Raw genomic sequence first — 19,991 nt, 5'->3', positions numbered from 1 at the left:
GGTAGACTTGTTTTATGAATAACTCATGGATGATTAAGTAACAGATTTATTTAGGCAACCTTGACAATTTCATTATACATCTCAAATCGCTTTGCTAATATTAAACATTGTAAAATATATTACAATCAAATTAGGATTATGAAGTATTAAGATTGATCATCTTGCTTTAAAACCTTGTGAACAAATAACTGCATTTAAGCAGTTTGTATACATAAGCAAACAATGGTATATAAAGAATGTTTAAAATTACTTGTTTAAGTTCAGACAAAGACTTAAAAATGATGAGACAAGATGTAGGCCTGTTTAAATATGTATAGAAGTATGAGCACTTTTAATATGATACAGAATGATAGAAATAAAGTAGAAATATAAAATGAAGTCAAATAAAAACTCTTGTCTATTAATTGGTGCAGCGGTCTTGAAAGTTATAGTTGAAATAAAAGTAAAAATAAATTTATTACATGTAACAATGTGGCACATCTAGATATGATTTGGAAATTAAAACATTTTCATATTTTTTCACAATCCATAAAATACAAGTTAATACATATTCTATAAGAATAAGTGTAACAAACAGTACTTACTTGCAACAACTCTACAGATGAGGGTCGGTCCTGAGGAAATTTTACCAAGCAGTAATCAACAAAACTTCGGAAGGAATCATTCCTATTGAGGCATAATGAAAATAAGCCTGATTACAACAATGAGCCACTTAAAGTACCATAATAACCCTGTGTACACACTCTACCAAAATATTCTAAAGTTTCTCCTAAAGAAGCAAATTTATATATTACAAAATTAAAATTCTTTAAATACCCATTCAAGTCAAATGAAGAAAATGATGACTAATGCATTTGTAGAATTTGATTACCTTTAATCTGTATTAGTATTCAGAATTAAAGGTATATAGTATGCATGCATATTTCCCTAGCACACAGGAGCATGACAAATACTAAAAAACTTCAGTTATGAAAAATGCAACAAGGTCTAATAAAGATGACAGTTGTCATAGGATTTTTAGTAGCAAGTGTGTTACATATATTTGACATTAACACATTCCATGCAGCTGAGTACAAGGCAAAGTGATGGAGCCAGTCTCCAAGAACAGAAATCTCACAGATAAAAAGCACAAGAAACCAATCATAAAAAAATGAAAAAACTCTCCAGGGCAACAAAATAAGGCTAAAATATGCTCCGCCCCATCCTTCTCGCTTTCTCTAAACTACTACATTTAAAATTCACTAAGCTCAAAGATTCAATGACAAAGAATGTCACCCTCTAGGATGGAGAGTAATTCGAGTCAGGTGTACCAAGCAATAAAATATCATCCAGGTGTGGGTTTGAGGTGAACAGCACAATTTAAAATAGTGGAGTTCAGCTCTTTGTAAGATATTGATATGCAAAAGGATCAAACGAAAGAGATATAAGAGGAAGAAGAAGAGTTGTTTAAGCTTAAAGCTGGAAAAAGCAAAAAAAAGTAATTCTAAAGACATTTTTTGGTGTTTGGTACAGTATATTAATAGACCTTCATGAGGCTACAGATACATTGATAGTAATGTTGCTACTCCCATTAGTACTGGGCATCTAATAGATTCCTGCAACAGTGTGCTTTACCAAGCTCAAGGAGGTGACAAAGAATAATAAGGAGAAACAAAAGGATCTGTAAGTATCACTTATACTTTATAACATGGATGTTCCCAAGTCTAAAGAAACACAGTATTCATGAGAGGTTATCATTATTTAAATCTCCCTATTATATAAAAAATACTGGGAATAGACAAGACTTTTTCAATAGATATTTTTAAAGTCCCACGAGACAAGTCTTTGGCCATGAGATTTTTTTCAAGTCACGCCCTCCTCTCAACCATATTCAACTGCGCACATGGTACTGTTGTCAACAGAAAAATAAGTACACGGGCAATCCTAGTACCAAGAAACGATGAAGTCAAAGGAATTAACGCCAAAAATGATGATAGGTTACACAGCGAATTGGTTAAATGCGTATCAATAGACTATGCTGAAACAGTTGGTGGTGATCGTGCAGAAGATGAAAACATCAACTTACAATATCCCACAGAATATCTACAACTGTTAACACCATCTGGTCTTCCACCTCACAAATTACTGTAGAACGAAGGATGTATCCAAGAAAGGTAATGCAGTACATCTTCTGCAGATAACATTAGACAACAAAGGAGATCTTGATGTGCCATTCATATTAAAATGTTAACAGTTTCCCGTTAGAATAGCTTTTGCTAAGACAATTAAAAAATCTCAGAGCCAAACATTCAAAAAAGTTGTTTTATTTAAAAGAGAGAAAGAAACGAAATTCAATTATGGGCAGTTATACATTGCATTGTCACAATGAAAGTCCAAACACAGAATCAAAATTCAATGCAATATTGATGAAAATTTAATTAGAAAAATTGTTTTTACTGAAGTTTTACAGTAAAAGTGTATGTATGTTTAAAAAGTATGTGTGTGTTAATTTCAAAGCCAAACAGAATGAAATCGTATTACGAAGTGAATAACTCTTAACGCAACATGAAACGTAATTTACATCCAAATTATTACGTTTTACTATTTTTTAATATGGCTAATTACTCGCCGTAATGTAAAATAGTTCTGTTATGCATATGTAACAGTTCCCATGAAAATAACCTTTTTAAATTGTACGTCCGCATCCCCATACATGAGAGGCAGAATTGCAAAGAGGCTAGCGCGTAGCGCAGGCCTGGGAATTGGCGAGCGAATTGAGCAGGGGGCAAAACCCCCTAGTTTTTTTTTTAAAAGACCACCTGGATGTTCCCAAGCGCTACTGGAACAAAATACTCTGGACAGGTAAACATGCACATCCCTGTCTTTGGAGAAAACAAGACACTGAATACCAACAAAAATCCTTACCCCACTGTTGGAACACAGTGGATGGAGCTTTACAGTGTGCTGCCTCAGAACCTGAATGACTTGTAATTTTTAAGAAACAATACATTATAAGGCTTAAAGAAGAAACAAAAACAACCGCATCATACAATGGGCCAGGTCAGGGCCCTACCAATATGCTGTAGCATGATTTAAAGGAAGCCATTCACGTATGACATCACAGAAACATAAATGAAATTTAAGTAAACTGAAACTGGAACGCAGAATGGGAAAAAAAAATTCCACCTCAATTCTGTGCATGCCTGAACAGCAGCTAAAGAAATCTTTTGGTTTAGGTTGTTTCTGCCAAAGGAGGTCTCATTAGTTACTTAAAGATTCACATAAATTTATGTAAAACATTTATGCAGCATTCCAGAAAAATCCCAAAAAGCTTACACTACCTTTGTTTTAATGGTGCTTACTGAGACATTTGAATAATATAAACCCATCTTAAAAATTAACCTCTCAAGCATAATAAAATACTTATTTGCAGAAACAAATGGTTAATCACATGAATTTAGTTATACATTAATATGTAGGGTAAACTGAATAAATATTTAAAGAAAAATAAATATGGAATTTGTACTGTACATATTCTGTAACTTTTTGATACCAATACCTAGAACCACTTAACAGAAAAAAATCACAAGAACCATTCTTGTAAAGCTTATACTTTCAAAATCCCAGGACCATAGTAGCTCAGTGGTCAACACAGCTTCCTCACTGCTCCAGTTTCCAAATTTGGAATAGCATAGGTCCATGTGGATTTTGTGGGTTTACATGGGCTTCTTTCTCCCATATACTAAAAATTACTAATTTGTGATTATAAATTGGTTTTGAATAATCTTTTTTCTATTTCTGTAATTTTTTTAACACTACATTTATTTTTCAGATTTTTTTTTTTTTTTTATAGGAGAGTGCAGCCATGTATGGAAATGAAAGTGTTGAGTGTACAACAGCAGAACCGCAGAGATAGTCCCAGGTGTTAGTCCATGGATGTGATGACAAGGGCCAAGTTTCAGGAATGCTCAGGTGGAATCGTGGGAGTGGAGTGATGCAGGTGGCACTCCATTGAGCCCAACTTACAGATGCACCTACTGACATGGTAAGTACTCTGCCCTGTAGAGAACTATTTGCATGCCATTGCTGTCTGTGCCACTGAATCTGTCTTCAATGCCAAAGAAGATATTTTGGTAGTGTCACTTGGCCCATGAGCTGCTGTCCCTGTCTAAGAATGGGCTAAAAGGGCTACCAAAAATTTTAATTTTAATTTTTTTACAGTTCTTTTGCATTTTTACATTTTGTATCAGGGCTCTTGAATAGTATATTATATTTCAGTAGTTGGGTACTGAAATTACAGTGTAAAGAGGAGACCTGTATTAGCACCACAGCATTGCTTACGTATTTTTTTATCTTTGTAACATTTTAAAATAGTTTTTTTGAGTGTGAGTGTGTCAGACCTCTTTTTCTCTGGTAAAATCCGCAAATTCCAACCTACAAATGAGGTGCTGTTCAAGACAGTGTCTTGAAGGAGCCAAGTATCACTTCATGATACTAAAAAAAAAACGCAGTACAGTATAGATAACTACCATATTATCTTCAACCGACAACTTGTAGAGAGCAAGCAATTTGAACATCTCCATGCTGTGAAGGAAAGATCCAGGCAGCCAGAACATTTCAATTGCACAAAGCTATCAAAGTAAAATTTTGAACCAGGTGGCTAAAAGCAGGAAGAGCTAGCTCTATACAATGCTGCCCTTGCGCATTCATTTTTTCGTATAGCATTGTGCACTTGCTGTCTAAAAACGTTTACAGTAGTTAAGAGTTGAATGTTCCTTTTGTCACACAGTCAAAATGGATCATGCAGCATTCATCCAATGATGGTGAAAGGCTATAAAAAGATTAAATACTATGTAACCATATAATAAGAAATCCATCCTGATATATTACAAATTAAATCACATGTAAACAACATAAAGCTAAATCAGAATAGAAAAATATGAAATGAATTGACAGTTTGCCGCACTCTTTTTAATCACTTTAACCATATTTTAATAGTCCTTTTTTAATATTTCATAAATAGACTCCTTATACCAGTTAGTTGAAGCTGAGTGCACAACAAATTGAATATAACAAAAACAGTACCAAATATCAACACACAATTAACAAAACAAAGCAGTTGCACCTCTCACCAAGAGATGGAGGTCACTGTACTTTTATTTTATGAACTAGTGTAAAGCTTCTTTAGTCAGTACAACTACCACTAGCAAATACACAGGTGCAACAGAAGTACTTTATCTTTCAATTCACAGAACATAGTACTTGCATTTACAGAAAGGAGTTTACATTAAAAACATTTGTCACCATTTTTGTGACAGGTTCAGTAAAGTTCTGTATTTTCTATTTTAGTGGCCACAACTAGTAAGATACTATTAGATAAGATGAGTGCAATAAAATTATTATATGCACACTAATTTAGCAACACAGTTTAGACACAGTACAGATTCATATACAGCATTCCCACCCAGGAAAGATGGGAGTCTGCCCTCTCAGCACTAAGCACAAGGCAGTAAGGAAGTATGGTGTTTCACAAGGCGGTAAGTGTCAGCTAAATTAATATGGCTGTTATAAACAGGGTGAAAAGACAGATAGAGGTAAATCACAATAAAAGAAGCAACTCAACTTACCAATCAGTTGACTGCAGAGTTGGGGATTCATTTTGGGCTATATGATATAAGGCACTCATTGCATTCATGTTAAAAAGAGGAGGTTTGCGCTCAGCTATAGAAATATAAAGCATAATAATATGTGAGTAGAAAAACTATACTATTAATATCAAGTTTAAAAGTTGTGATAAAGATTGCACTCAACTTGTATCCTAGCTGTTTAAACTCTTAAAATCAAATGTAAAATTTGAAAGTAGGAGACATTTTTCTAAATCCTTTGGCTAAGTTACCCCAGTGATATATGTGTTTATATTAGGCAAAAGTGAAAGGGATATCTAGTTCAACTGTACACATATCACAATGTAATAAATGTACATTCATTTTGCCATATAAATCTTATGTTATTGGACTCAAACAGGCAGCTTAATGGAAAAAGATAGTTACAAGAATATATCAGAGCTCCAAAGAAAAATAATTCTGTCTGTAAATTGTAAGCATGTTGTAGTTTGGAAATATTACAGGATGTCATAATAATCAATATCGGAATGTAATAAAATTCTGTAAGAAACATACCAAGTTCAATGCAGGTGATTCCTAGAGACCAGACATCTACCTTTCCATCATACTGTCCTTCATCCATTGCTAGGATTACTTCAGGTGCCATCCTGAAAGAAAAAAAAAAAGTAGATAACATTAAGAATTATGAAATTCAGCTGGAAGGGTTCCCATATTAGAACAAGTTAATATTTAATATATTTATTATCCTCTTTAATAAAACCCCTGTGTGCGTCCAGGTGTCCGTGAGTGTGTGTCTTCTGGCACGTGTTCAATCTCTTCCTGTGCATTCCCTGTGCAGAGAGAGAGAGACACACACACACAGGTGCGTGCGAGACAGATAGACACGCACACAAAGGCGCATGTGACAGACAGACACGCACACATAGGCGTGTGCGGGACAGACACGCACACAGAGGCGCGCGCGGGACAGACACGCACACAAAGGCGCACGCGGGACAGACACGCACGGGACAGACACGCACACATACACACACAGGCGTGCGCGAGAGAGAGAGAGAGACAAATACACACACAGGCGAGAGAGACACACACAGACACGCGCTTAAGAGAGACACACACACACACACACACGCAGGCCCACAAATGAGATACACACACACACACAGGCGCGCGTGTGCATTGTTGCAATGTTACTTTTCTTGGTTGTTTATTAAATTACGGATTTTTCAAATGTTCACTTTTTTTATACTGTCCTTAAAACTGTTCTATAGTGCGAACTCTTGCAGTGTTAGTTTTCTCTGTTGTTCAAGGTTTTCTTAAGTGTTATTCAATGTTTTCACATTTAGTTAACTATTACACTATGCATTCAATGGTATAATTAACTATATTTGTGCTTAAAAACTATAAATATATATATATATATATATATATATATATATATATATATATATATATATATATATATATATATATATATATATAAAATAAAATATATATTTACATACAGTTCATACGGTCTGGAATGGATTAATTGTATTTACATACAATCCTATGGGGGAAATTGCTTCGGTTCACGACCAAATCGGGTTACAACCAGAGTTTTAGAACGAATTATGGTCGTGAACTGAGGTTCCACTGAATTACTGTCAGACAAACAGGCATTTTACGGAAATACAAACCAGTATTACTGAGAGAGAAAATTAAAGGCACACAATACAGGGACGCATATTACAGCCACATAAAAGGTCCCTTGCCATTTAATATAGACTGTTCCTACTAATGTTTATGCACTACTGTTCTACCGTTATTGTAATGGACTTAATGCCTAGTCTAATATAAGTTATCTGAGTAGAATGACAACCTTGAAACTAAAAAATGATGTAAAGAAAACAAATATCTAGTAAAACATAGTCCCACAAGTTATTTCTTTTTAAAAATATATTAAGTTTATTTTTTCCTTTCCTAGCAGTTACCATTACTGTGCTACTTATCTCAAAATATGTTATCTAATCTTAAAATGACTAAACAAAAATAATCTTTGAATCATGAGCCATCTAAATTGGAGCTCTGACTGAGGTGATAATACCGCTAACGACTCATTATGCAACTGCAAAACAAAGTATCAGTTTTGACTCTTTTTGATATTTCTCTAGCTATGAAATGAAAAGCATCCAAAATGTGATATTTCAATACAATTATAATAAATTGTCTATTGGCTTTACTCTTTGCTCCAAGTCGATAACAGAAAAAATATTTAAAATAAAAATGGTGCACAACAGTACAATCTTTTGCCCTAAAGAAGTTGCACTTTCAAGTCTGCTTACCAATATGGCGTCCCCACAAAGGAATTGGCAGGAGAAATTATAGATGCAGATCCAAAATCTGCCAGTTTTACTTGGCCTGGCTCTGTCAATAAAATATTACCAGCTTTGACATCTCTAAAAGGAGACAATAATATGTTTGAAAACAGCCGTTTGTCTTTGGCATAAAAACTTACGTAAACTTGAGATTATTTGTAGACATATAAACAAATACAAGTACAAAAACAAGTAAATGTTAATGAAAAATAAATATTTTTAAGCATCACAAAAAATGAATAACTAAACAATCAAAAAAAATCAATAGCAAAGTTAGTCTCAAATGTATTATCTTGCTACCTGTGAATCATGTTATGGGAATGTAGGTAAGCCAGTCCTTGCAAGGCACCATGGGTAATGGCAGCAATTTCAACTTCCTGAAGTGGCTTCTTGTGCACTTTAAATAACAAATAATAATAATATTATTATTAATAATAATAAATAGTTTAATCTCTGCCTTGATGTTTCATAGTATAGCAGACTGATAAAATTAACTGATCATCAACAGAAATATCAAGAGGTCAAAAGATTTTCTATAAATACTCAACTGTTTGCAAACTTATTCACAGGTTTTACATAGTTTTTTCATATAATACTAAAGATGCTTAACTTAGTAAGTTTGAATTCTCAACTCAGATTTACACATCTGTTCTAAAAGGGAGTAGCCACTATTTTCATACTTTCATAGTCTGCTTCCTCTAGCCTATAATAAATAATGATTTTCAGTTACTTGAAAACCTAATTTTTCAATTAGGAATCAACAATAACATTTCTTTGTCAAGATATTCACATTGTTAACCTATTACCCTACAATTAACTCAAAACATGTAAAGATTAAAACAATAATACATTATCTTCATAATTATAAATTGTTTATCTCTGTAATGATGCTGAATAGTATACAAGTAGATTTTACAATTTAAAATTTCAACTTTTGTTTGCACACTTGTACACAGTTTTAATTTAATATTTACCACCAGCATATTAAAAAAATACCTTATCACTATTACCGAGTTCAAAAAAAGGTGGAGTACAGATAGAGGGATTTCTGGTGCTATCAGTTCTTTTGTGAAACATGAAAACATGTGCGTTACACTACCACCATTGGTATTAATATTTGAAAACAAAAGGAAGAGGAGTAGTAATGATAATTTTAGTACTGTCACTCTATAAAAAGCATATTCCGGATAAAAAAAATTGCCAAAACTACTAGTTGGACTTTCATGCTTGATAATGATGTGTATAGAAGAACAATATTACAAAGTACACTGTAGAAACTAACTACAATATTGCAAATGCTTTATATATGGCAAATTAACAACAGATCTCCATAATATACTACTTTCATGTACCAGCACAAAAATTACCTGGATAATCATGTATCAATAGTTGAACATTGCCAAATGTGGCACTCTATCCAGAACACTTGGTTGATTTACTGGTTCAAACCTATACTTTCATATACATATAGAAATTTTCATGAGAAAGCACTTTTTTGGAATAACAGCTTGGGATGAATGAACAAGTTTTAGTTCCTGATTAGTAAATGCTCTATGCAAATCACAACATACTTAAATTTGTAAGTCATTTTTTCCCCCAAACTATTATACTTCATGAATATGTGATATTTGACAGCAGAAACATATGACAGGGAAAACAGAAAATAGGTACTCTGTAGAGACTATCCAAAATGGTGTCATGCATAAGAGGTAGGCATTTTAAACAAGGCGTATATTATATTTTTTACAATTTATGGTCATTCAGAAAGCAAAACTAATCTGGAGTTTAATTTAAAAATAGAACTGTGTATCATCATATAATATATAAAAACAATCAGTATTGTCAGATTCCTTATCAATACTTGATTTCTAAACCCATAACTGGTATTACACCCAGACTTTACAGTCTGCAGTGAACATCCATACTGATGGATGGAAAAGCTAAAAATAAATTAAGCATGGCCAGCTAGTCAAATCTGATGACGCCCTATCAAAGCTCTCTAATCATATTATGCTAAATATAAGTTAGGAACATTCAGCTGTACTGTTAAAGCCAACTTCAATGTTCGGTAATTTCAAGTTTGCTAGGACAATGTCATCTTACCTTCTAATAAATCTGAAGCAGACCCAAGGCAGTACTCCATGACCAACTAAAAGAGAAATGCAAAAAAAAATAAAATAAATAAATATATCAAAAATAAAAAATTATAGAAATGTACAGGTGCATCTTAATAAATTAGAATAGCATCAAAAAGTTAATTTCAGTAATTCAATTAAAAAAGTGAAACTCGTATATTATATAGATTCATTACACACAGAGTGATATACTCCAAGCGATTATTTCTTTTCATTTAGCTGACTATGGCCTACAGGTAATGAAAACTCAAAATTCATAATTTACATAAGACGAATTAAACAAAAAAAAAGGATTTTTAAGAGAGAAATGTTGGCCTACTGAAAAGTTTGTCCATGTATCGACTCAGTATTTGGTTGGGGCACCTTTTGCATGAATTACAATGCGTCGTGGCATGGAGGTGATCAGCCTGTGTGTGGAACTGCTGAGGTGTTATGGAAGCCCGGGATGCTTTGATAGCTTGTTTGCATTGTTGGTTCTGGTGTCTCTGATCTTCATCTTGACAATACCACATAGATTTTCTATGGGGTTTAGGTCAGGCGAGTTTGCTGGCCAATCAAGCACAGTGATACCATGGTCATTAAACCAGGTATTGGTACTTTTGGCAGTGTGGGTACGTGCCAAGTCCTTCTGAAAAAAGAAATCAACATCTCCATAAAGCTTGTCAGTAGAGGGAAGCTCTAAAATTTCCAGGTAGACAGCTGCGCTAACTTTGGACCTGATAAACACAGTGGACCAACACCAGCAGATGTCATGGCGCCCCAAATCATCACTGACTTTGGAAACTTCACGCTGGACCTCAAGCAACTTGAATTCTGTGCCTCTCCATTCTTCCTCCAGACTGTGACCTTAATTTCCAAATGGAATGCAAAATTGACTTTCATCTGAAGAGAGGACTTTGGACCACTGAGCAACAGTCCAGTCCGTTTTCTTCTTAGCCCAGGTAAGACACTTCAGACGTTGTGTCTGGTTCAGGAGTGGCTTGACACAAGGAATGTTACAGTTGTAGCCCATGTCCTGGTAACGTCCATTTGTGGTGACTCTTGAAGCACTGACTCCAGCTGCAGTCCACTCCTTGTGAATCTCCCCCAAATTCTTGAATGGGCTGTGCTTCACAATTCTATCAAAGCTGCGGTTATCCCTGTTGCTTGTGCACTTTTTTCTGCCACATTTTTTCTTTCCACTCACCTTTCCATTAATATGTTTGGATACAGCACTCTGAACAGCCAGCTTCTTTAGCAATTAAATTTTGTGGCTTACCCTCCTTGTGGAGGGTCTCAATAACTATCTTCTGGACAACTGTCAAGTCAGTAGTCTTCTCCATGATTGTGTGGCCTACTGAACCAGACTGAGAGACCATTTAAAGGCTTAGGAAACCTTTGCAGATGTTTTGGGTTAATTAGCTAAGTAGAGTTCGATACCAAGAGTCTACAATATTGAACTTTTTCGCAATATTCTAAATTTTTGATATACTGAATTTTGGTGTTTCATTAGCTATAAGCTAATTTATAAGCCATAATAATGTACCGATTAGCTAGACAGAGGGACCAAGCTGGGAAAAATGTGCAGCAGGTTAGGGTGATAAAGGATAAAGATCAAAACGTGCCTCACAGACAGGGTGCCTCGAGAGAAGCTGTGCTATTGCATGAAGAAGTCGGGAATGGCAGAGAATGCAAGTAAGAGTTGTACAGGATAGAGATAGAGATTAGACAGGAGTTCCCGCGGACTACGATGTTTGCTGATGACATTGTGATCTGTAGCTATAGTAGGGAGTAGGTTGAGGAGACCCTGGAGAGATGGGGATATGCTCTAGAGAGGAGTGGAATGAAGGTCAGTAGGAACAAGACAGAATACATATGTGCAAATGAGAGGGAGGTCAGTGGAATGGTGAGGATGCTGGGAGTAGAGTTGGCGAAGGTGGATGAGTTTAAATACTTGGGATCAACAGTACAGAGTAATGGGGATTGTGGAAGAAAGGTGAAAAAGAGAGTGCAGGCAGGGTGGAATGGGTAGAGAAGAGTGTCAGGAGTGATTTGTGACAGACGGGTATCAGCAAGAGTGAAAGGGAATGTTTACAGGACGGTAGTGAGAGCAGCTATGTTATATGGGTAAGAGACAGTGGCACTGACCAGAAACAGGAGACAGAGCTGGAGGTAGCAGAGTTAAAGATGCTAAGATTTGCATTGGGTTTGACGAAGAAGGATAGGATTAGAAATGAGTACATTAGAGGGGCAGCTAAAGTTGGACATTTGGGAGACAAAGTCAGAGTGGCGAGATTGTGCTGGTTTGGACATGTGCAGAGGAGAGATGCTGAGTATATTGGAAGAAGGGTGCCAAGGATAGAGCTGGCAGGGAAGAGGAAAAGAGGAAGGCCTAAGAGAAGGTTTATGGATGGGGTGAGAGAGGACATGTAGGTGATGGGCATAACAGAACAAGATGCAGAGGACAGAAAGATATGGAAGATGATCCAATGTGGATGCCCCTAACAGGAGTAGCTGAAAGAAGAAGATTAGCTATAAGCCATAATCAGCAAAATGAAAAGAAAACAATGCTTGAAACATATCACTCTAGGTGTAATAAATCTATATAATATGTGAGTTTCACTTTTTGAACAGAATTACTGAAATAGGTTAACTTTTTGATGATATTATAATTTATTCAAATGCACTTGTGTGCTTGTGGGAGAATGCTTTTCTGTACAGATGGAATTAGACAGACATAAAAGATGTTAGCACTTTCCATGATATTTTCCATTACAACTTAGTATTACTGTAGTTTTCATCTGATCACTCACTAAATGCCATTTTGACTTTTTTTCCTGATCCTGCCAAATTAAGCAAATCTTTAAATATTAGTCTTGCATGGTATGGTTAATGTCTAAATTAAGAAATCACTGAATATTATAAAGGGGACTTGGTTATATATGTACTTGGTATTGCATTTATGAGGATAACTAAACACCCCTCTTTATATAAAAAGGTAGGGACACAGGAGACATGCAGTTACCAAGAACTTTCCAGCCTAAAATTCTGCATTTGATTACTAGAATGCAGACAATGGTTGAGAGCTAATTTTCAGATCCAAAAGGATAACTGTTGTTTCCATTATAGCTATGGAAAAGTAACCTAACTCTTAAAACGAAGTCCAAAGTTGCATTTTAGGAGCTAAAATGGTTAAAACAGTAGGTGTATTAAAGTTCAGAACCATGAAATAGCATTAGGATACAAACTAGCCCTGAAAAGGTGGAAGTTCATTCAAGTTCTACTCATGCAACACTTCCACACAAAAGTTAAATGAAGCCAATTTATAAATTAACTATTACCTTAACCAATGTCTTTGGAAAACCTGGGTAGACAGTAGAATAATGCTGAAATTTTAGGCAGACAGCAATTGGTAAAAGGATTTGCTCAACATTGTGCCTCCAAGCCACTCAGAAATTCTTATACAGGGTGTAGTAATTTTGCATAATTAAAAGCAATTCTGAGGACTCTTAACCTAGCAGGATTGAGTTTTTTTTTATTTCAAATTTAGATATTTTTGTTTTAATATTGAAACAGCAGCCTGCTTTCTTAGGCTTACACTATTTAATCAGTCCTGTGATTTGCAGAAACTTAAAGAGCTAATTCTTCAATTTGATCCAAAAACAATTAACCATAAAACTTTATTGTCAAGATGTTAATATTGCTAACGTCCTACTCTGCATGTAACTCAAGGCATGGAAACAAGGATCATGACTGTGCTGGTTCAATTCAGCTTTTTCGCCTTAATGTCTGACCCAGATCAAGGTATTTGAATCTGTCTGTTCACTAACTGTGTTTTAAAAAAAGGAGGAAGTAGGAAAATAAATTAAATAAAGTGAAATTAATTAACGGGAAATGGAAAATGAGTAAAGCTATTTAGAGAGGAGCTGCACAAATAATCCTTTTACACAATTCAAGGTAAAACTTCAAGGTAAAACAATGAAACATTTTAGGACAAATGGATTAAATAAAATTAATTTATTTCTTTCCTTGTCAACTAACCAAGGCTGCATGGTAGCACAGCGGGGCAAGGTGTCACCTAACAGGTCCAGAAATCAGCCTTGAAATTCTTCACCCCTTTATTGTCCATTTGAAACTTGTGTCTGCATGGGTTTTTGTTCGAGTACTCTGCAAAGATGTGCTGATTAGGTCATCTGGTTATCCCAAATTGTCGCTATAAAAGGCTAAGTGCTGGGTGTGCATATGAATGGGTTCCTTGATAAGCTGGTTCCCCGTCTAAAGTTGCTTCCTGCTTTGCACCCAGTGCTGCCGGTATAAGCTTTGGCCTTATGCAACCCTGAATTATATTAAACAGGTTTAAGAATGTTATCTTATGTAAAGTGAATACAGTGTGAAATTTGGGAAGATTAAGGTCTTAATCCATCTAGTGAAATTAATTTGAGGTAAATGAGATAACATAAACACAAGAATTTTGTATGTACATTTTATAAATCACAAAGCTGCATGTGGGCATAGATCTTCAATGTTTTATGACATGTTCCCAACTTGCTCTAATTTTGCAGGTATGCACAGATTTCCGTTTTGCCATTTTCTACCATTCTGACTTGCACATATTAACTCCATATTTACTGCTCATGTAATTGTACTACCATTTAAACTTAATATAGGATGTCCTGGTTCGAAACACTGAAATTACCTCTTTGTTTTTCCAAGATATTATGTCAGCAAATTGTGAAATACTGCAAAATTGTATAAGGGTTGGACTGAAGTCTATGCATACATTTTGCTTTAAGTTACATTTAATGGAAATACACAAAAAAATGCAAACAAGTGCTTTATATAATAAGCTTGGTTTTGGCAAATAAATACAAATAAATTATTTGTTGCTGTGGGGTCAGCACATGAAAGAATAAGTGTAAATGGCGTATTCTTTTTATAATTATACTTAAATAATGTACTTAATCATCTTTTTAGATTGCATAATGGTTTACACTTTATCATCAATATTTTATTATCTTATTGTTAAATTTAAAGAGTTTCAATTACTGGTGAATAATTTGGCACACACAATAATGGAAAAAGCTGGAAGACTATCTTAAGAAAAGGCTTTTTATTTATTTTTTCAGGATAAACACAGATTGAAAAACAACACGAGTTTACCACTTACTCTGTGGATTATTTACCTTTCAGAAAGGCAGAGGCAATTACAAATTCAAAAGTGCCACCGCCTTATTCATGACATATACTTCATATGAATTTGGAATGCTTTTACTTCACAGAACTCTTCTCTATAAACAAACTCAAACCTTCATTTAATTTAAAGTCTAGCTTTGGTAACTCCCACAACTTTCCTTAGAATATGTTTGACTCAGAAAACTTATACAGTATATGGATAGCTGTTTTGGTCTGTCAATAGCTGCCTCGTAGAAGATACAGCATGATTATTGTCACCAGCCTCCTATGTTTACTAGACCTAAACTGGATATGAATTGTGGATGGGAGTAAAATCCAGTACTTTTAGGAATTTCTGACATAGCCATAAGCGCCAGAAGTGATAACACAAAAGTAAAAATAGAAAAAGACCAGTACAGATTGATGACCTAGGTGAAAGGTGAAAGTATGACTGCAGTGGTCTTCCAAGATTAAAGCAAGATAACCAAGAATCCTAATACCCAAGAAAGGATCTTTAATACTACTTACCCAGGCAGTGTGCTCCTTTATGTAGCAGCCTTTGTATTCTATGGTATTGGGATGTTTGAGGTGACGCAGAAATTTCACTTCTTTTATGATGTCCTGCCACTTCTGAAAAGAAAGAAATTAATTCACCCAATAAATTTCCTAATTTAGAAATGGCAGAACAAATTATAAAAAATATATACAAGATTCTTAAAAAACAAAAAATTAACCTGAAAAATAAAGTTACTCCAGCCATTAACAAACCCACATAATTTGTGGGTTGAGAAGGCCTTCCAACAATATACAGACAAACAGACAGAAATTAAAAATGAATGGGGTGCTAGTTGATCACACAGCAGATTCACACACACCAGAGGTAGAAGGAGTACTAAAACCCACTTCACTCAAGTAGAAGTATAGTTACTTACACAAAAATGTTACTTAGGTAAAGTTTGAAGTATCTGACATGAAAACTACTCAAGTAAAAAGAACACAGTCTGAAAAAAATACTTATGTAAAAGTACAATTTAGTTACTTTAGAAAAAAATTAGCCTAAATTAGTAAATATCTGCAAACCAAAAATCATATACTTAAAATATTTATACATTAAAAAAAAAAAAAACTACAAACAATGTACTGTTTATGACAATTACATTTCAAACTATATTATGTACACTCTTAGCAAATGCATGGTAAGCAACTAATCAGAATCCTTAAATATCAGGTACCAATGTAGTCTGTAGTTATCAATTATAAACTGTCATTTAAGACAGCAGAGACTTTGCCAGAGAGAAAAGCTTACAGTTTTGCAAATAAAGTGCAGTAAGAGACACAATAAATCAACGCTGTTCTTGCAGCATAACATCAAAAGGCTTCTAAATCTTGTTGACAACTGGTAAGTAGAATCAGCATAGCACCAGCATATAAATGCAAATTTAAAAAACTTATAATTGGTGTTGCTTTGCTACGCTTTCTTTGAATACATGAAGTTATTGATAAATAAAAACACAGGCATTTCAGGGAAAAAAAAATTGCAAACAAAAAGAGTTGTTGATTATTGCTGATCTGAATTACACACAGTACTGTATATTTTGTTACTTGACATATGTGCTTAGATGAATACACTACTGTGTGTCAGCTGCTGGTTATGCTTAGCGTCAAAATAAAGTCACTTGTAAGTCAGTGCAGCTATTGTATATGCTAAATGCACCTCACTTATGCACTGAAGGGGGAGCATCTTTTTCAAAATGGTGCTGCCAGTTATCGTAGCTTGTCCTTTGAAACAATGGAGCAGTGATTTTATAGAAATAATACTTGTATATTGCGGCAGATTTCTAGTATATGGCACAGACCTCGTTGGAGCCCTTTTTCTTTTATCAAAACAATAAAACTGATTTTTAAAGAGCTGATAAGGGCACTGCAACCTAACAGTGTTATGTGACATTTTGAATGAAATGTGAAGCTCACATTACTATAGCTGCAAAAACTTGCATAATTTAACAGTAAAATTATTGCCAGCAGAGCAGCCAGTCATTCAACTTTCTAAAAAAAAGGTCAGAAGCACAGACAACTTTATGTTTTATATCAGTAAAATTAAAGCAGCAAACAATAAAAATTCTCCCATCTATAAGACTAGATTAAAGTACCTTCATCAGAGTATTACATAGAGTAGAAATTAAAATGAAGTCAATATACAATAAATAATTTGTAAACTTTTTCTTTCATTTATAGACCCATTAATAAAAATATAGAAAAGTGTTCAGTGGTAGAGATTGGTACAGTATATTTTAATAAGAGAAAATGATAAATAAGGTGAATTAGTAATTTTAGCAAAAAATGGGTACTGTATTCTTAATTGTGCAGATTTTTACTGTTAAAATATGCAGGTTATTTAATTTATTTTTTTATGTTAGTTTATAACTGTGTATTACCTAGTAAAACCTAATACCTAATATATAATTATGAAAACTAATTAAAAATAAATATCTCTCTGGGTATGTCAGAGGACTGGGACTGCATGAAGTGGGTTTTAGCCTCACCTGGGGAGGCAAAAAGGGAGGGTGGGGGGTTAAGGGGGGAAGAGAAAGAGAGCAGGCTTGATCTATATCTAATCTATCATCTCAATCTTTATAATTATAACTATCAACGTAATAATAAGCTGCATGGCAACAACTCTTGGGGGAATAGGAAATTAAGACCTAAACTATTTCACTTCCAGTTAAGACTATAATATGACACCAAAAACTCAGAATCAGTGTCTCCATGATGGGACAGTTAACTTCGTAAGCTGGAATGTTAAAGGCCTGAATCACGAATTAAAGAGAAAGAAAGTACTTTCTCACCTAACAGGTCTAAATGCTAAAATAGTATTTTTACAGGAAACCCACTTACTAAGTAAGGATCAGTTCCGCTGCAAAAGACTGGACTGGCCAAATGTTCCATTCTAGTTTTACAAAGAAAACTAGAGGTGTGGGAATTCTCATACATAGAACAGTACCATTTGTAGCATCAGATGTAGTATTGGATCCTGAAGGGAGATATGTGATGGTCATGGGAGACTTATCTAACTGTAAAATGATTTTGATAAATGTTTATGCACCTAATGTTGATGATAAGGAATTTATACAAAATTTATTTGCATCCATTCCCAATCTGAACACTCATAAACTTATAATGGCTGGGGACTTTAATTGTGTTCTAAATCCACTTTTAGATAAGACTTCCTCCACAGGGGAACGCAACTAACACCGCAAAGATAATTACAAAGTTTATAACTGATCACAACTTATCAGATCCCTGGAGGTTTTAAACCCAAATTCAAGAACATATTCTTTCTACTCACCAGTACATCATTGCTACTCAAGGATTGATTACTTCTTTATAGATAATAACTTCTTGCCTAAGATTAAATCTTGTAAATACGATGCTATTGTTATTTCAGACCATGCTCCGATGATCTTGGAGCTGAAATTACTAAGCCCCATACACTCACCCGCAGATGGCGCCGCAATCCGCTTCTATTAGCTGACGAGAATTGTACTGAATTTATATCCAAACAAATTGAATTCTTTCTAGAGACAAATACATCCCCTGAGATCTCTGCAGGAATACTCTGGGAAACTCTTAAGGCCTTCTTAAGAGGACAGATTATCTCATATCTTTCCCACAGAAATAAATCCGAGCGAAGAAAGTAGCAGAGATAAAAAGCGAAATTACTAAAATAGATGAAGAACATGCCAGACTACCAAGCGAGACTCTACATAAGAGGAGGCAGGCTCTACATTCAGAATTAAACCTCTTGACAACTAAAGAAACCGAACAACTAATTTACAAATCCAGACATCATTATTATGAACATGGAGAGAAAGCTAATAAGCTTTTAGCAACAAATTCACAAGCAAGATGTATGCAACGCAATCTCGTAATTACTAACACGAACGGAGATAAAATCATCGAACACAAAAATATAATGTACACTTTTAGAGACTACTATAAATCCCTATATACTACTGAGTTTAAAGAAGACAATATACAATCTAATGCATTTCTGGATAAATTACAGATACCACAAATTGACGCTATTAGTGTGGAGGAGCTCGATAAACCTCTGTCATTATCAGAATTACTGGATGCTATAAAGTCACTCCAAGGTGGAAAAGCAGCAGGCCCTGATGGCTACCCTGCAGAGTTTTACAAGAAATTCTCCGCTCAGCTAGCTCCCTCCTATTAGCAACATTTACAGAAGCCAGAGATAACCAATCTCTTCCACAAACCTTTCGCCAAGCACTAATCACTGTCTTTCCAAAACAAAATAAGGACTTATTACAATGTGCATCATACAGACCAATTTCACTTCTGAATAACGACGTTAAAATACTCTCTAAAATCATAGCTAGAAGGATGGAGAAAGTGCTCCCTCAGTAATATCACAAGACCAAACTGGATTTATTAGGGGCCGACACTTATCTTCAAATCTTGACGCCTGTTTAATGTAATATACTCACCAACTAAATCAAACACCCCAGAAATATTATTATCATTGGATGCAGAAAAGCATTCGACATGATTGAATGGAAATACCTTTTACTATTTTGGAGAAGTTTGGGTTTGGCCCAACATTTGTGCATGGATTAAATTACTGTATACTAACCCAGAAGCTTCAGTTTGCATCAATAACATTTGCTCAGACTACTTTAAACTAGAACGTGGCACAAGACAAGGATGCCCTTTGTCACCACTGC

The 19,991-nt window shown here is 34.7% G+C and overlaps 1 protein-coding gene across 9 annotated transcripts in view; it reads right to left on the bottom strand.

Annotated features, from left to right (window-relative positions):
• taok3a (TAO kinase 3a) overlaps nucleotides 1–19,991 on the bottom strand; it is a 155,187-nt gene that overhangs the window by 37,036 nt on the left and 98,160 nt on the right. For all 9 annotated transcript variants that reach the window (XM_039772995.1, XM_039772993.1, XM_039772999.1 and 6 more), the window contains 7 exons: nucleotides 15,775–15,876; nucleotides 10,064–10,109; nucleotides 8,261–8,357; nucleotides 7,928–8,041; nucleotides 6,159–6,250; nucleotides 5,607–5,700; nucleotides 585–666 (listed from right to left, as the gene is read on the bottom strand). In XM_039772995.1, the coding sequence (XP_039628929.1) occupies nucleotides 585–666; nucleotides 5,607–5,700; nucleotides 6,159–6,250; nucleotides 7,928–8,041; nucleotides 8,261–8,357; nucleotides 10,064–10,109; nucleotides 15,775–15,876 (627 nt within the window). The remainder of the gene's footprint in view (nucleotides 1–584; nucleotides 667–5,606; nucleotides 5,701–6,158; nucleotides 6,251–7,927; nucleotides 8,042–8,260; nucleotides 8,358–10,063; nucleotides 10,110–15,774; nucleotides 15,877–19,991) is intronic.

The sequence above is a fragment of the Polypterus senegalus genome, chromosome 12, assembly GCF_016835505.1.
Source record: "Polypterus senegalus isolate Bchr_013 chromosome 12, ASM1683550v1, whole genome shotgun sequence".
NCBI lineage: Eukaryota > Metazoa > Chordata > Cladistia > Polypteriformes > Polypteridae > Polypterus > Polypterus senegalus.
Note: the sequence above shows the minus strand (reverse complement) of the source record. Positions and strands in the feature narration are given on the sequence as shown.